This window comes from Anomaloglossus baeobatrachus, chromosome 8, assembly GCF_048569485.1.
Source record: "Anomaloglossus baeobatrachus isolate aAnoBae1 chromosome 8, aAnoBae1.hap1, whole genome shotgun sequence".
In the NCBI taxonomy this organism is placed as follows: domain Eukaryota; kingdom Metazoa; phylum Chordata; class Amphibia; order Anura; family Aromobatidae; genus Anomaloglossus; species Anomaloglossus baeobatrachus.
The window spans coordinates 234633819-234660463 of NC_134360.1; the positions used below are offsets into that span (position 1 = coordinate 234633819).

The 26645-nt window shown below is 46.7% G+C and overlaps 1 protein-coding gene across 1 annotated transcript in view; it reads left to right on the plus strand.

The window, feature by feature from the left end:
* The window catches only part of KANK4 (KN motif and ankyrin repeat domains 4), a 202913-nt gene that overhangs the window by 105813 nt on the left and 70455 nt on the right, over window positions 1–26645 (plus strand). Inside the window, 2 exon segments of the mRNA XM_075320377.1 lie at window positions 4705–4776; window positions 13039–14682. Coding sequence (XP_075176492.1) covers window positions 4761–4776; window positions 13039–14682 — 1660 coding nt within the window. The 5' untranslated portion in view covers window positions 4705–4760.

Consider the following 26645-nt stretch of genomic DNA (forward strand, 5'->3'; position numbering starts at 1 on the left):
CTTTGTATCTTTGTGATGATTTGCACAGGTAACCAAACTGTATAGTTTTAATATAATCGGGGCGCTGTATGTAAAACCTCACTCCATATCAGGTGCCATTAGAGTGGCTAAACTTAGCATTTTAACCCCCTAAAGACTCATGTTAAAAAGGTAACCGCCAATGTGGTTTTTCGCGCCTTTTTGAAGGCATTTTTTTTTTTTTACTTTAAATACAGTTTTATGGCATTTTCACACTATATAGAGAATCCTATGGAGAAGCGCCATAGAAAAGACCCTGCATTTTTAAATAAAAACGACTGCCCCAAGAAGGCAGGGAAAAAAATGGAAAAATGCAAAATCAAGTGCATTTATCAAAAACTTTATTATAACATTTGATTGCAACAATTTAAGCCAAAAAAGCCTCTAAAAATGAATTAAAACATTGTTTTTTCCTCTTTTATACCTTTTGGATGTAGCAACCCTAAAAGTAAAAATCAATCCTTTCAAGGGCCCTGCCACGTGACTTAGGATAAAAAGCCAAACTAGAAACTCAATTTACAGACACATGTTTTTGGGATTATTTGCCCCATCAGTGCAAAGCAGGATTGATTTAGCTACAGGAGAGGCCTCTGACAGGGCATATAAGGGATAACGTTTCTCCTTATGGAAAGAGACAAGCCCTCTTAAAAGGCCTGCAATGTTCCCTCTGGGAACTTATATACTGTACTAGCTGTAGAGCTGTAGTACCCGGCGTTGCCCGGGATAGCAAACGTCTCTCTGTCTCTCGCTCTCCCAGTCTCTGTCTGTCTCCCTCTCTCACTCTGTGTCTGTCTGTCTGTCTCTTTCCCTGTCTGTCTCTTTCTCTGTCTGTCTCTCTGTCTCTTTTCCTGTGTCCCTGTCTGTCCCTTTCCCTGTCTGTCTCTTTGTCTGTGTCTTTGTCTGTGTCTATCTGTCTTTGTGTCTCTTTCCTTGTCTGTCTTTGTGTTTCTTTCCCTGTCTGTCTCTATCTCTTTCCCTATCTCTCTCTCTATATCTTTCCCTGTCTGTCTCTTTCCCTGTCTGTCTCTTTCCATGTCTCTCTGTCTCTTTCCCTTTCTCTCTGTCTCTTTCCCTGTCTGTCTCTCTGTCTCTTTCCCTTTCTCTCTGTCTCTTTCCCTGTCTGTCTCTCTGTCTCTTTCCCTGTCTGTGTGTCTCTATCTCTTTCTCTGTCTGTCCCTTTCCCTGTCTGTCTCTTTGTCTGTGTCTGTCTTTTTGTCTGAGTCTATCTGTGTCTGTCTGTTTCTGCCTGTCTCTGTCTGTGTCTTTTCCTGTCTGTCTCTTTCCCTGTAGGTCTCGGACTGTGTCTTTCCCTCTTTGTCTCTGTGTCTGTCTGTCTCTTTCTCTGGCTGCATTGTGACACACCAACACTCTTCTGAAGTTCTGGCTGCACTGTGGCTCCCAGCTCCAATTGACTTTAATGGGGGCAGGTTTTTTGGCAAATAACTGTAACGTGCAGGGCTAAAAATTCTCCTCAAAACATAGCCTATGACGTTCCCTGAGTCAAATGAGGCATCTGTGCAAAATCTCGTGATTGTAAATGCGACGATGTGGTTTCCTTTAGCGGACACACACACACACACACGCACACACACATACACTCAGCTTTATATATTAGAGATGTCTCTCTGATGAGGCTATTTTCATATTTAAATTCCCAGAGGAGCATTTCATGGCTTATAGGTCTCCTTATACCAATTTGGTACTTTCGACAAGGAAAAAATGTATCCCTTAATACTTGTGTTAATCCAATATTATGTTTTTCACAGCATTTTAATGGATTATCTATTTTTCAGAACAGGTATCTAACCTTTTATGTAGTTTGTACAATTGTATCCCAGCTGAAGAACTTGGAAAACCCCTTTAATTCCAGTGCGATTTACATATACGGTAAAAAAAAAAGCTTAAAGGGAATCTTGTCAAAACTAATGTTACTACTTTAACTACTATAGCTGTAAAGGTCCCAGTTCAATAATAAAATTGAGCCCTGCCTTGCAGTGATGTGATGTGCCAGCACTGAGATATCAAGCTTTGAAGCCATATGTAAAATAGTCTGGAAGAGCATTAGGGGCGTGTCAGTGACTTCAAAGCTAATTTGCATATGACTTCACAGCTTGATATCTCAGCGCTGGCACTTCACATTACTGCAAGACAGGGCTCATTTTGATTGTTGGGCTATGACGGATGCCAAGATGCTGCTAGTTTTGGTAGTAAAATCGTCCTGAAAGTTCCCATTAATTATTTAACTTTTTCCTATCCAATAACATTTCCTGTTCTGCCCATTGTAATCCTATTATAATTGGGGGGGAAAAAACGTCAAAACAGAATTTTGCAATATGAATGAAGTTTGTAAAATAAATCAACAGGAAATCAATTTATTCACATGTGAATGATAAACGAGGCAGTGGCCCGACAAAGGAGCGTAAAGGGGGCTTTACACGCAGCGATATCGCTAGCGAGCGTACCTGCCCCCGGTGTTTGTGTGTCATGGGCAAATCCTGCCCGTGGCGCACAAAATCGTTAGGAGCCGTCACACTACTTACCTGCCTAGCGACGTCGCTGTTGCCAGCGAACCGCCTCCTTTCTAAGGGGGCGATTCGTGTGGCGTCACTAAGTGGCCGCCCAATAGAAGCGGAGGGGCGGAGATGAGCGGCCGTAACATCCCGCCCACCTCCTTCTTTCCTCATTGCCGGCGGCTGCAGGTAAGCTGTTCTTCATCGTTCCCGGGGTGTCACACGTAGCGATGTGTGCTGCCTCGGGAACGACGAACAACCTGCGTGCTCAACAATCAACGATTTTTTGAAAATGAACGACGTGTCAACGATGGAGGATTTGGTGAGTATTTTCCTTCCGGCTGCTCGTTGATGTGACACGCAACGACGTCGCTAACGATGCCGGATGTGCGTCACGGAATCCGTGACCCCGGCGATATATCGTTAGATACGTTGTTGCGTGTAACGGGGCCTTAACGGAATTTTTGGAATGTCACCCCCCCCCGGGGGGGACTCAGGATAGGAAAAGGTTAACATAAGACAAAAAGCAAATAATAACTAAATGATTGAGAAGAGAAGCCTACAAAATCCAATTATTGCAGACCAAACGGATCATTTTTACCTCTAATCGTCCTGAACATTATGCAGCCGCACACCCCTCCTCCCCCCTCCCATCACTACAAGGAATGATCTCTTACCTACTCTTCCATCTTAGAGCCCCCTCTAACAAAAATAAAATAACATTGTATCCGCCGTTTAGAATTCCATTCCACATTTCGTGCTTTTTTTTTTTGAAGATAAAATACGGCTCGCAGCCATTCAGGGTCTGCAGTCTGTTACTTTGAAGGCATTAACTAAGAAGATGAATAATACTGTGCGCATACTAATGTTTCGGGAGGCTCCTCTCGGCCAGGCATGCCGTCTCCTGTGATCTCGCCCGTGTCTGCACAATGTTCTATTATTATAAATACACGGTCTGCAGTTAATTATTACACAGACCCAGGCTTTTTGATTTTTGTTGTTTGTATTCTTTTTCATAACTTTTTTTTCCCCCCCTCCCCCCTCTCGTTCTGATATTTGCCGAAGTTTTCGCCTCTTTACAAAATATAGAAAACAGCAGCTCCCAAAATAAAAACTATTTATTTTTTTTATTTGCTCTGCTGTCAAGGTCATTGGTCACCTGACAGGCTGATAATCGGGAGAACTCGCACATCGCCGTCTGCTGTAAACATATGGGAGCAGGAGGTAACATCAAACTTCTGGGCAGGTAGGAGAGACCCTCAATGTCACAACCAGGCAATGTCATTTCCCGGGAAATCTGATTGCTTCCTTCCCCATCGGGGATTCCTTTTTTCTTTTTCTTTTTTTTTCCCTCTGCAATGCAGAAGAAAATGACAGCCTCCGGCTTTCCGAGGTGGCGATGGTGTTAATGAGCGGTTGTTAATGTGTTTTTTCCTCTCTCTCCAGCTCCTTTCGGTCTGGTTTTAGACCGGATTATGTATTAGTTAATGCACCGGGCGAGTAATTGCATCTCATTTCTGCTGTCGCTTGTTAAAATCTTAATGTGCGAACGTTATATAAGATATGCAAATTTTTTTAATGATCTAGTTTTGGAACGGAGATAAAGCAGGTGATGTTCAGCCCCGGAGAATCGTTTTTGATTTTTTTTTTTTTGCATCATATTAGCTATGAAATCCCTATAGTCATGTCTGCAGCTACGGGGGGGCTTCTGACGACATACCCAGTGACGGGGGGGTAGCTCCGGTGCCTACTTGTTTGGTGTATACTGGCATCGGACTGTGAAATTATTCCTGCAGCCGTCATCCACCGTGATCAGAGTGACATGTACACAGCGAGGGGGGGTGTGCATTTAATTTCTACAAATAACACTGCCAACATATGTACTGCAGCTAGAACAATCTGTTCCGTCAGAGCGGTTTTATTTTTGATCTATAAAGTGATTTTTTTTTCTTTTTCAAGTAAATAAACACCTGGTGAGAAAGAGTCGTGTTATTTGTAGGTTAGCGGAGGCGGAAAGAATGGGGGAACGGGGAAGCTGAATGGAAGTGATTGCATTGATTTTGTGTTTCGAGTTTGCATCTTCAGGAGCTTTGTGCTAAATCTCCAAGTGCAGCACCAGGTGGTTTAGTTAAAATGCCATGTCTGATATTTTCTTTGTTTTTTTTTCTTTTTCTAGGTTGTAACCCATTTTCCTACGTGGATGAAGCTTGCTAGTTAACCCCAAGAGCAACTATGGAGAAAACTAATGGTATGTATGTCTAAGAATAATAAGATATGAGGCATTAGATATTATGTTATATTGAGAATCTGGGTTATACTGCTAATTGAAGGAATCAGATTGTAAGGTGGGAGTATATCAAAAAAGCAACAGGAGCCCGTTTACCCTAGACGATAATCGGGAACAAGCATTTCCAAAAAGTTCATCTCTTGATTATGGACCTGTCTAAAGAGACCAATAGTCATCTAAAGAATGAGTAAAACTATCGATCTTGGCAGCACATTGTCCTGTGTAAAGCGATGTGTATTGCCAAGAACATAACATTCTATGCACACAATCATTCTGAGCGTATGAAAGTACAGTCAACATGTCTAAAAAGGCTGTTGAACATCTGCTGATTGGCTTCTATGTAGGTGGTCATTTAATAGATGGGTCGGCCAATCTGAATGCACCCTTAGATTAGTGATTGTGATACACCTGCATAAAAAAACCCATGTTCTTAGGGCATGCTTCGAACTGTGAATATCAGTAATTAAGCTAATATCTGTTGGGAGACAGTTGGAAAGCTCCCATACACATTAGACTGTTAGGTTTGGTGATCTTTATTCTAATGTGTATGGGGGCATTAGGGCTATTAGCAGAATGGAGAGCACATGTAGAAACGTAATCATAGATGTTGGGAAAAGAAGCACTGTGGAGAAGACGGGTAGGGTGGCATACAGAGGTTAGGAGGAGATGTAGGGCAGTGCAGCACTGTGGAGAGCACAATTAGAGTGGTAGACATAGATGAGGATGAGATGTGCAGTGGTGCAGCACTCTGGAGAGGATGGGTACGGTTGTAGACATAGATGAGGAGGAGATGTAGGGCGGTGCAGCACTGTGGATAGGATGGGTAAAATGGTAGACGTAGATGAGAAGGAGATGTAGGGTGGTGCAGCACTGTGAAGAGGACGGGTAAGATGGTAGATGTAGATGAGGAGGAGATGCAGGGCGGTGCAGCACTGTGAAGAGGATGGGTAAGATGGTAGGTGTAGATGAGGTGGAGATGCAGGGCGGTGCAGCACTGTAGAGAGGACGTGTAAGATGGTAGATGTAGATGAGGTGGAGATGCAGGGTGGTGCAGCACTGTAGAGAGGACGTGTAAGATGGTAGATGGAGATGAGGTGGAGATTCAGGGCGGTGCAGCATTGTAGAGCGGACGGGTAAGATGGTAGATGGAGATGAGGAGGAGATGCAGGGCGGTGCAGCACTGTAGAGAGGACGGGTAAGATGGTAGATGGAGATGAGGAGGAGATGCAGGGTGGTGCAGCACTGTAGAGAGGCCGGGTAAGATGGTAGATGGAGATGAGGAGGAGATGCAGGGCGGTGCAGCACTGTAGAGAGGACGTGTAAGATGGTAGATGTAGATGAGGTGGAGATGCAGGGTGGTGCAGCACTGTAAAGAGGACGGGTAAGATAGTAGGTGGAGATGAGGAGGAGATGCAGGGCGGTGCAGCACTGTAGAGAGGCCGGGTAAGATGGTAGGTGGAGATGAGGAGGAGATGCAGGGCGGTGCAGCACTGTAGAGAGGACGGGTAAGATGGTAGGAGGAGATGCAGGGTGGTGCAGCACTGTAGAGAGGACGGGTAAGATGGTAGATGTAGATGAGAAGGAGATGCAGGGTGGTGCAGCACTGTAGAGAGGACGTGTAAGATGGTAGATGGAGATGAGGTGGAGATTCAGGGCGGTGCAGCATTGTAGAGAGGACGGGTAAGATGGTAGGTAGAGATGAGGAGGAGATGCAGGGCGGTGCAGCACTGTAGAGAGGACAGGTAAGATGGTAGGTGGAGATGAGGAGGAGATGCAGGGTGGTGCAGCACTGTAGAGAGGACGGGTAAGATGGTAGGTGGAGATGAGGAGGAGATGCAGGGTGGTGCAGCACTGTAGAGAGGCCGGGTAAGATGGTAGGTGGAGATGAGGAGGAGATGCAGGGCGGTGCAGCACTGTAGAGAGGACGGGTAAGATGGTAGGTGGAGATGAGGAGGAGATGCAGGGTGGTGCAGCACTGTAGAGAGGACGGGTAAGATAGTAGGTGGAGATGAGGAGGAGATGCAGGGTGGTGCAGCACTGTAGAGAGGACGGGTAAGATGGTAGGTGGAGATGAGGAGGAGATGCAGGGTGGTGCAGCACTGTAAAGAGGACGGGTAAGATGGTAGGTGGAGATTAGGAGGAGATGCAGGGCGGTGCAGCACTGTAGAGAGGACGTGTAAGATGGTAGATGTAGATGAGGTGGAGATGCAGGGTGGTGCAGCACTGTAGAGGGGACGTGTAAGATGGTAGATGGAGATGAGGTGGAGATTCAGGGCGGTGCAGCATTGTAGAGAGGACGGGTAAGATGGTAGGTGGAGATGAGGAGGAGATGCAGGGCGGTGCAGCACTGTAGAGAGGACGGGTAAGATAGTAGGTGGAGATGAGGAGGAGATGCAGGGTGGTGCAGCACTGTAGAGAGGACGGGTAAGATAGTAGGTGGAGATGAGGAGGAGATGCAGGGTGGTGCAGCACTGTAGAGAGGACGGGTAAGATGGTAGGTGGAGATGAGGAGGAGATGCAGGGTGGTGCAGCACTGTAAAGAGGACGGGTAAGATGGTAGGTGGAGATGAGGAGGAGATGCAGGGCGGTGCAGCACTGTAGAGAGGACGTGTAAGATGGTAGATGTAGATGAGGTGGAGATGCAGGGTGGTGCAGCACTGTAGAGAGGACGTGTAAGATGGTAGATGGAGATGAGGTGGAGATTCAGGGCGGTGCAGCATTGTAGAGAGGACGGGTAAGATGGTAGGTGGAGATGAGGAGGAGATGCAGGGTGGTGCAGCACTGTAGAGATGACGGGTTAGATGGTGGCTGGAGATGAGGAGGAGATGCAGGGCGGTGCAGCACTGTAGAGAGGACGGGTAAGATGGTAGGTGGAGATGAGGAGGAGATGCAGGGCGGTGCAGCATTGTAGAGAGGACAGGTAAGATGGTAGATGCAGGGCGGTGCAGCATTGTAGAGAGGACGGGTAAGATGGTAGGTGGAGATGAGGAGGAGATGCAGGGTGGTGCAGCACTGTAGAGAGGACGGGTAAGATAGTAGGTGGAGATGAGGAGGAGATGCAGGGTGGTGCAGCACTGTAGAGAGGCCGGGTAAGATGGTAGGTGGAGATGAGGAGGAGATGCAGGGCGGTGCAGCACTGTAGAGAGGACGGGTAAGATGGTAGATGGAGATGAGGTGGAGATTCAGGGCGGTGCAGCATTGTAGAGAGGACGGGTAAGATGGTAGGTGGAGATGAGGAGGAGATGCAGGGCGGTGCAGCACTGTAGAGAGGACGGGTAAGATGGTAGGTGGAGATGAGGAGGAGATGCAGGGTGGTGCAGCACTGTAGAGAGGACGGGTAAGATGGTAGGTGGAGATGAGGAGGAGATGCAGGGCGGTGCAGCACTGTAGAGAGGACGGGTAAGATGGTAGATGGAGATGAGGTGGAGATTCAGGGCGGTGCAGCATTGTAGAGAGGACGGGTAAGATGGTAGGTGGAGATGAGGAGGAGATGCAGGGCGGTGCAGCACTGTAGAGAGGACGGGTAAGATGGTAGGTGGAGATGAGGAGGAGATGCAGGGTGGTGCAGCACTGTAGAGAGGACGGGTAAGATAGTAGGTGGAGATGAGGAGGAGATGCAGGGTGGTGCAGCACTGTAGAGAGGACGGGTAAGATAGTAGGTGGACATGAGGAGGAGATGCAGGGTGGTGCAGCACTGTAGAGAGGCCGGGTAAGATGGTAGGTGGAGATGAGGAGGAGATGCAGGGTGGTGCAGCACTGTAAAGAGGACGTGTAAGATGGTAGGTGGAGATGAGGAGGAGATGCAGGGCGGTGCAGCATTGTAGAGAGGACGGGTAAGATGGTAGGTGGAGATGAGGAGGAGATGCAGGGCGGTGCAGCATTGTAGAGAGGACGGGTAAGATGGTAGATGGAGATGAGGAGGAGATGCAGGGCGGTGCAGCACTGTAGAGAGGACGTGTAAGATGGTAGGTGGAGATGAGGAGGAGATGCAGGGCGGTGCAGCACTGTAGAGAGGCCGGGTAAGATGGTAGGTGGAGATGAGGAGGAGATGCAGGGCGGTGCAGCACTGTAGAGAGGACGGGTAAGATGGTAGGTGGAGATGAGGAGGAGATGCAGGGCGGTGCAGCACTGTAGGGAGGACGGGTAAGATGGTAGGTGGAGATGAGGAGGAGATGCAGGGCGGTGCAGCATTGTAGAGAGGACAGGTAAGATGGTAGATGCAGGGCGGTGCAGCATTGTAGAGAGGACGGGTAAGATGGTAGGTGGAGATGAGGAGGAGATGCAGGGTGGTGCAGCACTGTAGAGATGACGGGTTAGATGGTGGCTGGAGATGAGGAGGAGATGCAGGGCGGTGCAGCACTGTAGAGAGGACGGGTAAGATGGTAGGTGGAGATGAGGAGGAGATGCAGGGCGGTGCAGCATTGTAGAGAGGACAGGTAAGATGGTAGATGCAGGGCGGTGCAGCATTGTAGAGAGGACGGGTAAGATGGTAGGTGGAGATGAGGAGGAGATGCAGGGTGGTGCAGCACTGTAGAGATGACGGGTTAGATGGTGGCTGGAGATGAGGAGGAGATGCAGGGCGGTGCAGCACTGTAGAGAGGACGGGTAAGATGGTAGGTGGAGATGAGGAGGAGATGCAGGGCGGTGCAGCATTGTAGAGAGGACAGGTAAGATGGTAGATGCAGGGCGGTGCAGCATTGTAGAGAGGACGGGTAAGATGGTAGGTGGAGATGAGGAGGAGATGCAGGGCGGTGCAGCATTGTAGAGAGGACGGGTAAGATGGTAGGTGGAGATGAGGAGGAGATGCAGGGCGGTGCAGTATTGTAGAGAGGACGGGTAAGATGGTAGGTGGAGATGTGGAGGAGATGCAGGGCGGTGCAGCATTGTAGAGAGGACGGGTAAGATGGTAGGTGGAGATGTGGAGGAGATGCAGGGCGGTGCAGCATTGTAGAGAGGATAGGTAAGATGGTAGATGCAGGGCGGTGCAGCATTGTAGAGAGGATAGGTAAGATGGTAGATGCAGGGCGGTGCAGCATTGTAGAGAGGATAGGTAAGATGGTAGATGCAGGGCGGTGCAGCATTGTAGAGAGGACAGGTAAGATGGTAGATGCAGGGCGGTGCAGCTCTGTGAAGGGCATTGTGGGTATTCTTTATCTGTTTATATTGTATTCTATAGTCAATGGACAAATAGCACAATGAATGTCACATTGTGGAAGCATTTTTATAGTTGTTCAACAGAAACTAACCCTAGCTACATTCTATTAAATATCCAATTATTCATCTCTTGACCCTTAAAGACACTTAAAGGTGTTATCCGTTATTAGAAAATAATGGCTGCTTTCTATCAGCATCGCATGGTCAGCGATGGCGCTATTTCTGATAGAAAACAGGAATAGTTTTCTAATAATGGACAAGCCCTTTAAGTTTAGGCAACATGAAATTAGAAAGATGCAAGCCGCAACAGATTTATCACATGAATGATGATAGGAGACATTTGTGATACATTTGGTGCGTTCTGTTAGACAAATAAGACACTTTGGTCCCTATTCCTCTTCCTTCTTTGTGGCATTACGATCTTGTATTATGTCTTTCCAAGTATCGTGTATCCCTAGCCTGTGATTGGCTGGTGGTAATATAATTGATAGGTCCCCTTTAAGGACAGTCCCCCCAAACTTTACATTCTATGAGTCCTAAAATAATCTGCAGCAGCCAAATGATCTATCTGCTGCGTCTACTGCTTATTAAATCGATGAATCTTCCTCTGCTGCTGTGTATCATCCACCGGCCGCACGGCTTGATTAATTACCGTTGTTAAAGTGGAGAAGTAATTTGCATTTCACTTAACTTTCGCTATCAAACTCTGTAAAATGGGTCATCACCTAGAACACAAATGTTTTCTGTATTAACGTGAACGGAGCAAAACAATAATTACCAAATGGATTTAACTTTTGAAAATACAGTAATTTAGAACATTTAAAAGAATAATGTCTGGAAAGATTATATACCCCGAATACAGGGCTTTATTATTGTCCCGTGAGATATTTTGGTCTCCCATTTCAATTACAGTGTTGTCCCACCTATGATCCATCAGCTCCTAATCATCAGATGCCGGAGACCACACGTTTTTCATACACTGACCACTACAGGAGAAATGTGGTAGTACGTGGTGCTCTATCAAATGAGTGGCCACTTGCTATCAATATGTAGCTTCTTTCTGACTCCATGAATGAATAAATGAGTTGCACTCCCTATTCTGTTGGTGCAGTCACTGTGTACATATGTTACATAACTGATCCTGAGTTACCTCCTGTATTATACTCCAGAGCTGCACTCCCTATTCTGTTGGTGCAGTCACTGTGTACATATGTTACATAACTGATCCTGAGTTACCTCCTGTATTATACTCCAGAGCTGCACTCCCTATTCTGTTGGTGCAGTCACTGTGTACATATGTTACATAACTGATCCTGAGTTACCTCCTGTATTATACTCCAGAGCTGCACTCACTATTCTGCTGGTGCAGTCACTGTGTACATACATTACATTACTTATCCTGTACTGATCCTGAGTTACATCCTGTATTATACTCCAGAGCTACACTCCCTATTCTGTTGGTGCAGTCACTGTGTACATATGTTACATAACTGATCCTGAGTTACCTCCTGTATTATACTCCAGAGCTGCACTCACTATTCTGCTGGTGCAGTCACTGTGTACATACATTACATTACTTATCCTGTACTGATCCTGAGTTACCTCCTGTATTATACTCCAGAGCTGCACTCACTATTCTGCTGGTGCAGTCACTGTGTACATACATTACATTACTTATCCTATACTGATCCTGAGTTACATCCTGTATTATACTTCAGAGCTGCACTCACTATTCTGTTGGTGCAGTCACTGTGTACATATGTTACATAACTGATCCTGAGTTACCTCCTGTATTATACTCCAGAGCTGCACTCACTATTCTGCTGGTGCAGTCACTGTGTACATACATTACATTACTTATCCTGTACTGATCCTGAGTTACCTCCTGTATTATACTCCAGAGCTGCACTCACTATTCTGCTGGTGCAGTCACTGTGTACATACATTACATTACTGATCCTGAGTTACCTCCTGTATTATACTCCAGAGCTGCACTCACTATTCTGCTGGTGCAGTCACTGTGTACATACATTACATTACTTATCCTGTACTGATCCTGAGTTACCTCCTGTATTATACTGCAGAGCTGCACTCACTGTTCTGCTGGTGCAATCACTGTGCACATACATTACATTACTTATCCTGTACTGATCAGTAATTACATCCTGTATTATACTCCACAGCTGCACTCACTGTGTACATACATTATATTACTTATCCTGGGTTACATCCTGCATTATGCTTCAGAGCTGCACTCACTATTCTGCTGGTGCAGTCACTGTGCACATACATTACATTACTTATCCTGTACTGATCAGGAATTACATCCGGTATTATACTCCAGAGCTGCACTCACTATTCTGCTGGTGCAGTCACTGTGCACATACATTACATTACTTATCCTGTACTGATCAGGAATTACATCCGGTATTATACTCCACAGCTGCACTCACTGTGTACATACATTATATTACTTATCCTGGGTTACATCCTGCATTATGCTTCAGAGCTGCACTCACTATTCTGTTGATGGAATCCCTATGTACTATACATTCAGAATATAACTGATCAGAGCAAGATCTTTATAGACACTGAACATGCAGGGATGATTTTAGCTCTGAAGCCTGCAGAATTATTAGAGCTTATAGAAAATGCAGCCTCGGGAATGTGATTGATTTTATTTGCCCTCTTCTCATATTCCTGGATGTAGGGAAGATATCTGGGTAATGGCGGTGTAGTATATGTGTGGTACCTGCAGCCCCCTAATATTCCCTTTGTAGCAGCTCCTTTTGTCTCGTTCCCCTTATGAAGCAGACAATAATAAGAAGCATTGATTCTTCCTATCCAATAACATGCAGTTAAGTGTGGTATCTGCGCACTGAGCTCGTGTTTTATGAGACCAATATTCAACCCAGGGGTTCACCAGGGACCGCTGCCATCACTAATGCATGAGGCACTAAATGCTGAACTGACTGACGGTTGGTTAAGACTATTTTAATGAATGTTTGAGCCACAGAAGACTGTCTGGGATTATTAAGTTTCTTTCTTGTTTCTTTTTTTCCCCCCAAGGAGAAAATGTTGCATCAAAGGAGGAACTAAAGGAAAATCGGGTCTCCTATTCTGTGGAGACCCCTTATGGGTTTCACCTGGACCTTGACTTTCTGAAATACGTGCACGATATCGAGAAAGGGAATACCATCAAGAGGATCCACATCCACAGACGAGCAAAGCAATCCAAATTTAGCACCCTGCCTCGTAATTTTAGCGTTCCGGAAAATGGGTCACAGTCCTATACTGCCGCCTCGAGCAGAACCTGGAGCCCGAATAGCTACAGATCCGACGCAAAAGACTCTCATGGGTTTTCAGGAAACGACTCCTCTTTACGGTTGAGATATGTTCACGAGTTAAACTATCGGAGGAAGGACAGTACAAGCGATGCCACTCTACAGGAGCTGGCGCCTGAAGATTTTAGCGTCTTCAGGGATCGCCCACAATTCGCTCGAGCGTCTAGTCTTCCAGCCAGCCTTCCACAAAGCACAATGTCTTCTGATCAAACCCATTATGTAAAGGTTGCACATAACGTCAGCAGTAGACTGAGTTCCTCGGAAGAGCCCGTAAGTTCTTCACGTATCCAGCCCGATGACCAGTTGGCTGCCGCCTTCAAAAAGATCAAAGAACTTGAAGAACAGATAAAAACCATTCCAGAACTTCAAAAAACAATTTATGTCCTCGAAGGAAAAAACAGTAAACTAAACGCTCAGCTTAAGTCGCTTTCTCAGTTTTTAGAGAACTTAAAAGATCAAGAGGAGTCCGAATTTTTGGAAAGCAAAGCAAAAACGGGGAGTTTGGAGAGCGGAAATGGAGAGGTCAACGGACAGCTCAGTTATGACAATCCGAGCGATTCGCCAATCTCAACAATCAAACAGCAGGTAACAGATTTGACCAAAAGACTGGACGACCGGGCCAAGGAAGTGCACAATATAAGGGTATTGGTAGAGAAGCAAAATAATGAATTGAAGGCCAAGGACGTGTATATTACAGATTTGACCAAAATGTTGGAAAGTGCAGAGGAAAGCAGAAGAGAAGTAGAAAGTAAACAGTATACGGATTCCGGGGTCAACACCGAAGAGGACCAAGTGATGGAGAAAATGGAAAGTTTTGATAAAAACACCTACGCCAACATCCGTGTCGAGACACGGTCAGTGGGATGTAGTGTCCTACCGGTAGACCTAGATCCACCGCCGGATGACACTGGCTGTAGTGTGTCTGTGTCCAACCAGCAGGGTGACACCACTGTCCAAGATAATATGTTGGTCGATCATAATGTCAAATGTAGAAAAAAGGAAACAGAAAAAGTAACAAAGGCTGATGTCGAAGAAGGTCCACCAACCCTCCAACCCCAAACGTGTGATAATATAACATCCTGCAATTACGAGGAACCGGCCAATATTAGGCATTGTCCCACTATCCATCAACGTCCTGCAGATGCTTCTGTCGGTCAGTACGTAAAGCGAATCCAGGATCTTCTTCAGGAACAGTGGACATGTCTAGAGCATGGATATCCAGATCTGGCCAGTGCCATAAAACAGCCGGCGTCCAAACTCAGCTCCATCCAGAACCAGCTGGTGAATTCCCTCAACTTGTTGTCCTCAATTTACTCCACTCAAACAACATCCGAGCGGGAGAACTTCAAGCCCGAGAGCCAACAAGCAGGTCAGTAAGAGGCCGCCGCAATTTGTCTTTAATTGCCGTTAAATGTTTTGGAAACATCGAAGAAAAGATCTCGCTGATGTCTAGTCATAGGTTATATGGAGAGTCGGCAAGGACCTTTCTTGGCTGTTTCTAGTAATAACAAAAAAAAGGCCTATAAAGAGTTTTTGATTTGTGTCCCAAGATGAATATCTCCAGTTTAGCTTATCTGCTCAGTAATAATTTCTACCTGACAGGCCAGTGACCATGACGAGGGGAGCCTGTTTATTTAATGTTTCCTGCCTTGCAGTCCGACGTCTTGGGGGCCTCATCATGGACGTGCAGATAAGCCGAGTATGTGAGCTTAAAATAAGCCACAAAGGAAAGCTGAGAAAGGCATTGCACAGTGGAGTTTTCTCCGGAGATTGTGTAGTTCAGCAGTAGGTACAGGGCTGGAGCGTTAAAGGTGCTTTACACGCTGCGACATCGCTAACGATATATCGTCGGGGTCACGGTGTTTGTGACACACATCCGGCGTCGTTAGCGACATCGCAGCGTGTGACAGCTAGGAGCGACGATCAACGATTGCAAAAACGGCAAAAAACGACACGTCGCTCCAAATCATAATGTCGTTGGTGTTTCATTCCGCAGGTTGTTCATCGTTCCTGCGGCGCAACACATCACTATGTGTGACACCGCAGGAACGACGAACATCATCCTACCTGCGTCCATCGGAAAGGAGGAACGAAGGAGGTGGGCGGCATGTTTCGGCCGCTCATCTCCTCCCTTCCTCTTCTATTGGGCTGCCGTTTTGTGACGCTGCTGTGACGCCGAACGCACCTCCCCCTTGAAGGAGGGATTGTTCGGCAGCAACAGCGACGTCGCTGCACAGGTATGTGCGTGTGACGCTGCCGTAGCAATATTGTTCACTACGGCAGCGATCACCACATATCGCATGAACGACGGGGGTGGGTGCTATCGCTCGCGACATCACTAACAATCGCTAGCGATGTGGCAGCGTGTAAAGCACCCTTTACTGTCTGACCAGCAAAATAGTGGGGATTAGATTTGAGCAACAAGAATTCACAGGACCCTGGTCCAGGATGTATATCTGTGCTCCGTGCAGCCAGACCAGGGGTTGCGAGCAATCGAGTGTCCGGGGAGAACATTTGTACTTCCCTGGCCACGGAGTACAGATGTAGATGGTCAACCAGGGTCCTAAAATCATTTTGCTCAACTCTAATGTGGACTCATTTATTATTTTTATCATGGGGTCTGCTCTGTGTACACCCCCTGTAAAAAATTCTGTTGTGTTACACATGAACATTTTTTTTTTGTTTTTTTTTCTTAAAGGGAACCTGTCAACAGATTCGGCGATTATAAGCTGCGGCCAGCACCACTGAGCCCTTATATAGAGAATTATAGAATACTATATATGACCCCAGACCCCGCCTGTATAATGTAAAAAAAACAAATTTATAATACTCCCCTAAGGGGCAGTCCAGTTCGATGGGTGTCACTGCTCTCCGGACCAGCACTTCCTGTCTGCGGCAATCGCCATCCTCCTTCTACCCAGCGCAGTGTGGATGACTCGTCTGCATCCTGGACAGGCGCCCTTTGATCTGCCCTGCTGAGGACAGGCGCGCTTTGGTCTGCCCTACTGAGGGCAGATCAAAGTAGTGTAACGTGCATGCACATGGAAAACTTAAAGACCGCCTACAATACTTTGATCTGCCCTAAGCAGAGCAGATCAAAGTGAGGGTGTGCAGGACCTCAATGTCGGCTAGTGTGGATGACGTAGGACACATCATGCACCCAGGCCTCAGAAGAAGGAGGACGGTGCCAGACCAGAGAGCAGCGACACCCATCGGACCTGACCGCCCCTTAGGTGAGTACTATAAAAGTGTTTTTTATGTTCTACAGATCGGCCTCGGCTGTTATATACAGTACTAGCTGTACTACCCGGCTTCGCCCGGGTTAATAACTGTTGTTAACAAAATAGAATGTAATAACATTCCTCTGGGATAGAATGTATTAACGCCCGGGATAGTAACTGTCTCTCTGTTTCTCTCCCATTCTCTGTCTGTCTCCCCCTCTGTATACCGTATATCTCTCTGTCTCTCTATCTCTTTGTCTGTCTCTTTCCCTGTCTGTCTCAATCTCTTTCCCTGTCTGTCTATCTATCTCTTTCCCTGTCTGTCTATCTATTTCTGTCACTTTCCCTGTCTGTCATTTCCCTGTCTGTCTCTTTCCCTCTCTTTCCCTGTCTGTCTCTTTCCCTGTCTGTCTCTTTCCCTCTCTTTCACTGTCTGTCTCTTTCCCTCTGTCTCTTTCCCTGTGTCTGTCTTTGTCTGTCTCTTTACCTGTCTTTGTCTGTCTCTTACCCTGTCTGTCTCTTTCCCTTTCTTTCCCTGTCTCTTTCCCTGTCAGTCTGTCTCTTTGTCTGTGTCTGTCTCTTTGTTTCTGTCTCTTACCCTGTCTATGTCTTCTTACCCTGTCTGTGTCTGTCTCTTTCCCTGGCTGCATTGTGACACGCCAACATTCCATATAAGGGCGTGGCTGCGCATTCTTCTGAAGTTCTGGCTGCACTGTGGCTCCCAGCTCCATTCGCTTTAATGGAGGCAGGTTTTTTGGAGAATAACTGTAAAGCGCGGGGTTAAAATTTCCCCTCAAAACATAGCCTATGACGCTCTCGGGGTCCAGACGTGTGAGTGTGCAAAATTTTATGGCTGTAGCTGCGACTGTGCAGATGCCAATCCCGGACACACACATACACACACATTCAGCTTTATATATTAGATGTTAGAATGCTGCTATATAAGAGTCCACTTGTGGTGGCCACAGCTTATAGTCGTCAAATCTGGTGACAGGTTCCCTTTAATGAACCTTTTGGGACTTTAACATGAAGTATCTATCTACATGAATGGGACCTAATGGGATGGACAAGCTGCTGTGCCCGTGTAGATAGTTATATATTTAATCCCGCAGAAAAAAAGACACAAGTTCATCAGGTTTAATCAATGGATAGGAATGGAAAAAGTGAATGAATATAGGCCCAGCCATCATGCATGATCCAGGCTACCCTAAAAGACCACATTTTTCCCTTCTGATCCCACGTGCTGAACCATCGGCAGAACAAGAATTAAATTTTCTCCTTAAAATGCTGCTAAGCCTTGTTTGAAACCATCGATGGTTCCCGCTCAGACCAACTCCTAAGGTAGACTACCCCACAGACTAATAGTTCTCATGGTGAAGAAACCTTGTCTCCTCTGGAGATTGAACCTTTTTTTCTCCAGACGGAGGGAGTTCCCTCTTGTCTTTTCAGGGGTTTTTACATGACACTTTTGTCCTTATTTTTCGTGTAGCGCCATTTTCTGTAACATTGTACTAGTACAAATTAATCATGTACCCCCTTCGAGATCTCGTCTCCAGACTAAATAAATAGAATTCTTTTCATCTTTCCTCATATGAGTCCCCAGAAGCTGCTGAATAACTTTGCATGCTGTTACTTAGTCTGTCATCTACAAATGCACCCAGATCCTTCTCTAAAAGTGACTCTCCTAGTTTTGCTTCCCATAGAACATATGATGTCCTCATAATTTTAGCGCCCAGATACATAGTTTTACATGTATCCACATGGAGTGTTTGGGCATCCACATGTCCGATGATGTTCAGTTTGTCCTGTAACTATAATACATATCTTGGTGTCATCTGCACAACAGAAACTGGTAAAGACCCAGAGCCCTTCTTGAAAATGGGCACCACATTAGTATTGCCCCATCACTTGGCACAGTGCCAGACACTACAGAGTCTCAGACACCTCCTAAGGCTAGGTTCACATTTCCGTCAATTTCTATCAGTCACAATCCGCGGGTCTGGTAAACAACGGAATCCGTTTGGCGGATTCCGTTGTTCCCATAGACTTGTATGAGCGGCGGATTGTGACTGACGATGCTGCGTTGCACCCTCCGCCCGACTGATCAGTCGTGGAATGACTGACCGCCGGGCGGGAGGAACGCAGCCTGTAAGGTTTTTTTGAGCAGCGCAATCCGTAGGATTTCGCTGCGCATGCTCTCTCTGGCTCCCTGCACACGTAACCAAGGTAAATATTGGGTAACCAAGCAAAGTGCTTTGCTTAGTTACCCGATATTTACCCTGGCTACGTATGCAGGGAGCCCAACACTTCCCCACTCGGCCTCGTCCCCTCCCGCACTCCGCATGTACACATGCACAAATGCACACACACTCACACTCACCTGTCCCAAGCCATGCAGTCACCGTTACTGACGTCCTCAGCGCCATGGCCCCACTTGGCTCCACCCATCCCGCACTCCGCCCCCCGACCCCCGCACACATTCTCGGCGGCCGAACGATCAGCTGAGCACCCGGCGGCCGGCACCTGTGAGCGATCAACTGATCACCTGGCGTCCGGCACCTGTTAGCGATCAGCTGATCACCCGGCGGCCGGCTGCTGTGAGCGATCAGCTGATCGCTCTCATTAGCCGGCCGCCGGGAGATCATCTGTTCGCTCTCAAAAGCCGGCCGGCTATTGTGAACGATCAGTTGATCGTTCTCTCTTTTACAACGGAGTCCGACAATGAATTCTAATTCTTGTCATCCGTTGTACAACGCATCAGTCACAAGCGTCAAGCAACGCATGTGACTGATGCAAAACAACGGAAATGTGAACCTAGCCTAATTGTGCAGATTTGTGGGGACTTTGTAGGTTGCAATGAAATGGACTAAAAAAATAATAGCAGCATGAAGTTTCTTAGATAAAAATCTGCCGCTGCATCCTTCTCCATATTCCTCCTCCTTGTGTGCCTTCATGGTCTACTTTGGACAAAATTTCAGGTACTTTGTACTGTAAGTTTAGAGATTGAGAGAAAAGTCTACAGACAGGCAAAGGGGAAGAGGAAGCTTTTTTCCTTCATTAGGATTTATCACAAAGTTTCTCATCATCACATACATTACTGATTCATGCGTACACTGTCAGCTGTGATCCCTCAACATAAGCATGGTGACAAGGAAAGGCAAGAAAGAGGGCTGACCCTAACATTTATTTTGGGAGAATGGGAGAGAAAGTGGAAGAAAGAAGGTAGGAAACGAGAAAGGAAGGGAGTGAAGAAAGACAACTAAGAAAAAAGTGAAGGAAAAATAAAACAAGAAAAAGTGGATAAAAGAAAAGAGGCGGGAAAGGAACATGGATTGAAAGGAAAGATGAAAGACGGGAAAGAAATAAAATTTAAAATAATAAGGGAAGGAATAAAATAACAAACGAAGGAAGGTAAAGTAGCAGAAAATAACGGAGTAAGGCAGAGTGAGAGAGAAAAAGACAAGTAGATAAAAAACCAAAAAGGGATAAGAAAAGCAGAAAGAAAAGACAAAGATGTGAGAAGAAAGAACAAATAAGTGAAGAAAGAAGAAAGGAAAACAGTGAGTAAGGGAAGAAGGCAGAGAGGAAAGAAAAGGGAAATAATGGAAGAAGAGGAGGGAAGAAAAGAAAGAAAGGGAAATGTAAGAATAGACGAGAAAAGGAGAAATGTAGAAAGGAAGACAAAAAAAGTAAGGGAAGGAAGAAGCAAAGTAGGGAGAAAAAGAAACAATGATTGATGGAAGAAGCAGAGAGGAAGGTGAAGGAAAGGAAAAAGGAAACAAGCAACAGCAATAAAGCGAGAGGAATGGATTAATAAATAAGAAGAGTGAGATAAAAGAATGAGGGAGGAAAGGAGAAGAGACCGAATAAAGGAAATAGAATCGAGAAAACGTAGGATAGGACAAGGAAAGGAGGACTGAAGAAACAGGGAAGGAGGGAGGAGAGGATGGTTGGAAAACGGAAAGGATAAAACTGTGGAGAATCAAGGAAGTCTCTGGAGAATGAAATTTCTGTGCAGATATTGTGCTCTCTCGTGTTGGAACCTACAGTCCAACACGACAGCAGTAACATAATGCCCTGTATCCCTGAAAATAAAACCTACCCCGAAAATAAGCCCTGGCAGGATTTTTGGGGGATTTTTCGAGTATGCTTAAAATATAAGCCCTACTTGTGGTTCCATAAGGAAGTGTCCAAGCATCTAAAAAATTAAAGATTACAGCAGGACCTGTCCTCAAAGAAAGCAGACATCCCCAAAAGAAAGACACCCCCAGAGAAAACAGACCCCATCCCCCTGAATAAGAATTGCCCTCAGCAGACCCCAAATAATCACAGTTGGCTAGTGCTGATGGTGGATGGACTCTCACACTGAGATCTGTGTCTCTGGCAGGTCCCTCTCTGTTCCAGCTGTATTTCACTGCAGCTCTCACAAACAGATCAGGTATCACTCCTCATGAGTCATACTGCTTCCAGTCACCAGGGGGAGCCAACCACAGTAGCACACAGGGGCACCTGACAGTGACGCACATCTGTATGTGAGAGCCCATTCGCTTGCCAACTCTAATTGTTTGAGGTCTGGGAAGTACGATTCTTTCAGGGGGGTGACTGCTTCCTTTTGGAGGTAAACTTAGCCGTACATAGAGAAAAGGTGATTTAACCCTTTGTAAATATGGTCTGCACCCACCACTATAGGACGGGTTCTGCACCGTGAGAATAGTCTGATAAGACAATGTGCATCTGAAGAAGTAATAGGAGTAACACAAAATGTTGATGTTCCAGAATGTGATGATGATTACATTTCAATAAATGTTGATTTTTGGTTCAAGAATAAACGTGGATTATTGTTCATGGGAAGACATTCCCTGAAAATAAGCCCTAGAACATGTCTCAGAGCAAATAATAATATAAGACCCTGTCTTATTTTCATGGAAACAATATTTATTTGTAACAGTTTATTAGAGATGTTGTTGTTTCATCGTCTGCACATGATTTTACTGTGCAGATTTTCGGTTGCTTTGGACCCTTTCGCCTATATCCTTTGTTTCGCCGCCGTGTTTTGGTTTTTTTTGCATTGTCATGGGAAGACATTCCCTGAAAATAAGCCCTAGAACATGTTTCAGAGCAAATAATAATATAAGACCCTGTCTTATTTTCATGGAAACAATATTTATTTGTAACAGTTTATTGGAGATGTTGTTGCTTCATCGTCTGCACATGATTTTACTCTTTGCAGATTTTCGGTTGCTTTGGACCCTTTTTCCTATATCCTTTGTTTCGCCGCCGTGTTTTTTTTTGCATTGTCATGACGACGACATCTTGTATCGTACAATTGCTACGATAAATAAAAGCATGTTTATTATTTCATCAATAGGTTTATCCTTGAATCTTTATCATGGCTCTACGTTTTCTTTTTTTTTTTTTTTCCGCTGACTATTTTCCAAAGGACTGGGTTAATCATTTTTAGAGCTTCACTTTTGTGTTCAGTGTATTCTGCCGACCCCCCGCTGTGAAAATCCAAAATGAACATTTTATAGGCAGAATTCGCCTTTTATGGCTGAGTGGTAAAATATCCTATTTAAAGGGAACATGCCACCCTGAAAAATGTATTCAAGGAACAATCAAGCAAAAGCTCGTTCAATGGTGTTAGTGCAGCATTTGGTGGGAAGCCACCGTGCCAGGCCGGATCTGCCGAACAACAGATAACACCAGTGCCCAATGGATCCCGTTCACTTTGTTGGGCTCCTTTGTGGTTTTCATCATCCCGGCTGCTGCATAGAGAATTAAGGCCCCGTTACACGCAACGACATATCTAACGATATATCGCCGGGGTCACGGAATTCGTGACGCACATCCGGCGTCGTTAGCGACGTCGTTGCGTGCAACAGCTCCAATCAAAAATACCTTATCGTTGATCGTTGACACGTCACTCATTTTCAAAATCTCGTTGGTCGTTGTGGACGTAGGTTGTTCGTCGTTCACTTCGCTACGCGTGACACCCCGAGAACGACGAACAACACCGTACCTGCGTCCTCCGGCTACGAGGTGGGCGTGACTTTCCTGCGGCTGCTCTCCGCACCTCCACTTCTATTGGCCGCCTGCCGCGTGTGGTCGCTGTGATGTCGCACGAACCGCCCCCCCCCCCTTAGAAAGGAGGCGGTTCGCTGGCCACAGAGACGTCGCTAGGTAGGCAAGTCCGTGTGACGGGTCCTAGCGATGTTGTGTGCCACGGGCAGCGATTTGCCCGTGACGCACAACCGACGGGGGCGGGTGCTTTCACCAGCGACATCGCTAGCGATGTTGCTGCGTGTAAAGCTCCCTTTAAGCGGACGAGATGTCATTGGGGTCACGGAATTCGTGATGCACATCCAGCCTCGTTAGCGACGTCGTTGCGTGTGAAACGTACGAACAACAGCTAACGATCAAAATTACTCACCTAATCGTTGACACGTCGTTCCAATCCTAAATATCGTTGCTGTTGCAGGACGCAGGTTGTTCGTCGTTCCTGAGGCAGCACACATCGCTACGTGTGACACCGCAGGAACGAGCAACATCACCGTACCTGCGTCCTCCGGCAATGCGGAAGGATGGAGGTGGGCGGGATGTTACGGCCGCTCATCTCCGCCCCTCCGCTTCTATTGGGCGGCCGCTTAGTGACGCCGCACGAACCGCCCCCTTAGAAAGGAGGCTGTTTGCCGGCCACAGCGACGTCGCTAGGCAGGTAAGTCCGTGTGACGGGTGGTAGCGATGTTGTGCGCCACGGGCAGCGTTTTTCCCGTGATGCACAACAGACGGGGGCGGGTACGCACGCTAGCGATATCGCTGCGTGTAAAGTGGCCTTTATTCTGTGTAATCTGCAGAGATTTTTTCTTTGTTTCTTGTCTTGACCTCAGAAAAAGTTTTAAAGAAAAACAATCATGATGTTAGGAAGGATAATTTATGCTTTGTCCACAAGGTCCATTAATATTTCATCTCCAGAAGGCTTTAGTCCCCTGAGGCCCTCGGTCTGCAGCATGAGCAATATATTACATTGTGCGTCCGTCCAGAAGACCCCACACGACCTGACTTATCCTCACCATACCTATATTGGGAAGCTATAGACTGTGCACATCTGACTGTAAATTGTAGCGGTCACTCACACTGGAGACCACAATTACAGAGCCAGTTTGCTTCTCATAGGGGGACCCATACCCTCTTAAAGGGGTATTCACATTTTGTAAAGCAATGGGTTATGTGTCATGGGTGACAGACAGTCATGTGGTTTCTGGCCATAGACGGTCACAGCATTTGGCTGTGCAGAATGCTCCCTGACTTTCCATTGTTCCTGCTGGCAGTATTCATTGGTATAGGTAGCTTACCTGCTGCACTTATCTCTCCCCCTTTTGGACCCAGCAGGAGCTCGCTTTCTACCCAGTTCTTGCTGGGTCCAATCTTGGTACTTAAATACCCCTTCCTTCCTTGGACTGATGATTGTGATATTTTCAGTTCATTCAAGCCTTGGTTGCAAGCAGGTGGCTTGTACTCCTTGCTGAACTTCTACCTGTGTCATCTGGGGATAAGTAGTTCATGCATTTTCCCCCCTGTGTGTCCTCCTTGTGTCGTCTATAGTTGTTTAGTGGGGTTGATGTAGAGCTCATTCCATCCGCTCCCTATTTAGAGCCCAGCACTAGGAATACCTAGGGTCAGGTATCCGGCTCGGCACATAGGTGCGGAACCTATCTAGGGTGGTGAAGGGACCCCAGGGACATTCAGTAGGTTTGGTCAGGGGTCACCATCTTCCCTTACTCTCCCTTTCGCCGTTTGCTTGGTACTTTTCCATACCTAGCATGGCATTACTTTAAAAAACAGTTGGGCACCTCCCAGCAATACTGAGAATATAGGAGCCGCATCGGCTATTTAGAGCTACGTGCCCTTATCACTGCGTCCTTTTCTAATCTCAGGGAGCACCTCTGAGCAGCTCGATTTAAGTAAATGGGTTCATGACTAGAGTTGATTGGACGGCCAATAATCCGGTACCGGCGGATCACTGCCAGATTTAAAAAAGAGTCCGCTCCGCTCCGGAATCCGGTGCCCTTATAAGTCAATGGGGACCGGAATCCGGAGGTTAAAAATGTTTGTGGAGGGGTTAGGGGGCTAGGGGCGAGCGCGGCATACTCCCCGAGGCGCTGTCATGGCTGCACACTCCTTCCGGGTCACGCTGTTACCTTCGGGAGCCGACAATTCAATATTCATTGTTTTCCCCACCCACCAGCGCGTGTTGGTTGCAGTCAGACGCGCCCCCACCCTAAGTGTCAGCGTTGCAGCTAACTGCAACCAATCACTGGCGTCAGGACGGCCGGTGGGCGGGAAAAGCAGTACAGTCTGTCGGTCAGTTCACGGTGCAGCACAGTTATAGCGCGCGGCTGCAGCCCCAGCTATCGCGCTGTATCTGTGCTGTGTATACAGTGACCAGAGTCACTCGTGCGAGGCTTTGCCGGGTGCTGCCATAGCAGACTCACGTGAGCCCCTCGCATGTGTCATTCCGGTGAAAGTAAAAAACAAAAATAACGTGCGGTCCCCCTATTTTCATCCCCAGCCAAGATAACGCCAGCTGGGGGCTGGTATTCCAGCCCTCAGCCGCCCGGTAGTGCCGCATCTATTAGATGTGACCATACCGGTGTGCGCTACCTGCTCTTCCCGCAGGCGTGATGCGGTGCCAGTCGGGGTAAATAGCAGGGGTTAATAGCGGCACCCAGCTGCTACTAAACCCTAGCTTTGTGTGATACCTGCATCACACAAACCTGTAAGTGACAGTAAATAAACAAGACACAGAGAACAATCCTTTATTTGAAATAAAGTACAAAACACCCCCTGCTTCACCTCTTTATTAACCCCCAACAAGCTGCAGTTCCGACGTAATCAACAGGAGAAGTCCCGCGGCGACACATACAGCTCTGCTACATTTCAGAGTGAGTAGCTATAGAGCACGACTGCCCGCTCTGAGTGCAGCCTATTACTGAGCCGCGATAAGCGATGACCGCGGCAGAGACTGTCACAAGCTGGGGGCGCGTCAGCCTGCAACCAATCACAGCTGAGAGGACGGCCGGTGGGCGGGAAAAACACGGAAAGCTGTGTGATTGCGTGCACAGCACAGGAAGTGAAAGCGCGACCCGGAAGCAGAGTGCCGCCATGACACAGAGTCTCGATAAGTATGAAACACTCATTTATTTATTGTTTTTTTTTCATTTTTATTAATTGCCGATTCCGGATCGTGCACCCGGAATCCCGCGCCCGGGTCCGGCCCGGAGATAGCGCTGAAACCGCGGGGATCCGGACGTTTACAGCCCGGGTCCGCTCAGCACTACACAACCAGGGCCCCAAGAACTTCTCTTTTCAGGGAAAAAAGGTGAAAGGAGCACAGCTCGAATCAACATTGTGTCCACTTCATTCTCCAGATTAGTGGCAGTACAAGAGCTCGGACAGCCACAATCATAAAGTGATGGCATATCCGATAAGTTATCACTTTATAATAAGAGGATATATATCGGCAAAATGAATAATAAAGTGCTCATATCAAATCTTGTTTCATATCTCAGCTGCATCAAGAGCTGCATTCGAAATTCTGCTGTCTCGAAATGTTAAACTGCAAATTGCCATTATGTTATGTTGTTTCTCGGCTCTAAAAAAAATATTTTGCCGCCTTATTAAAGTAATCTGTTGACACTATACTGACAGTCACTCTCACCCAACAGCTTAAAGCGCACCAATCACCAGGATTTTCGTATATAACCTAAAGCCAGTGCTATACTGGCACTATCAGGCTGATTCTACACATACCTGCAGTGGTCAGCTCGTATGTTTAGGTTTTGAAACACAAGCAAGTAAAGTTTGTAAAATGAGCAGCCTTTTGAATGACAGCAGCTGCAGCAGCTAATAGCTGGCGTGGGTATTCATAGTTATTCCCACCCCGTGTTATTTATGCTAATGCTCTTATAGAAACGATTTACTTTGTCACTAGAAGGACCTGTGCTGATGTCATACCCATGTGACCAGAAGGGGTGGGGCCTGCAGCCAACACAGCTGATACCAGGAAGCCATTTTTTTCTAGGACAATTGTCCAAGAAATGAAACCTCACAG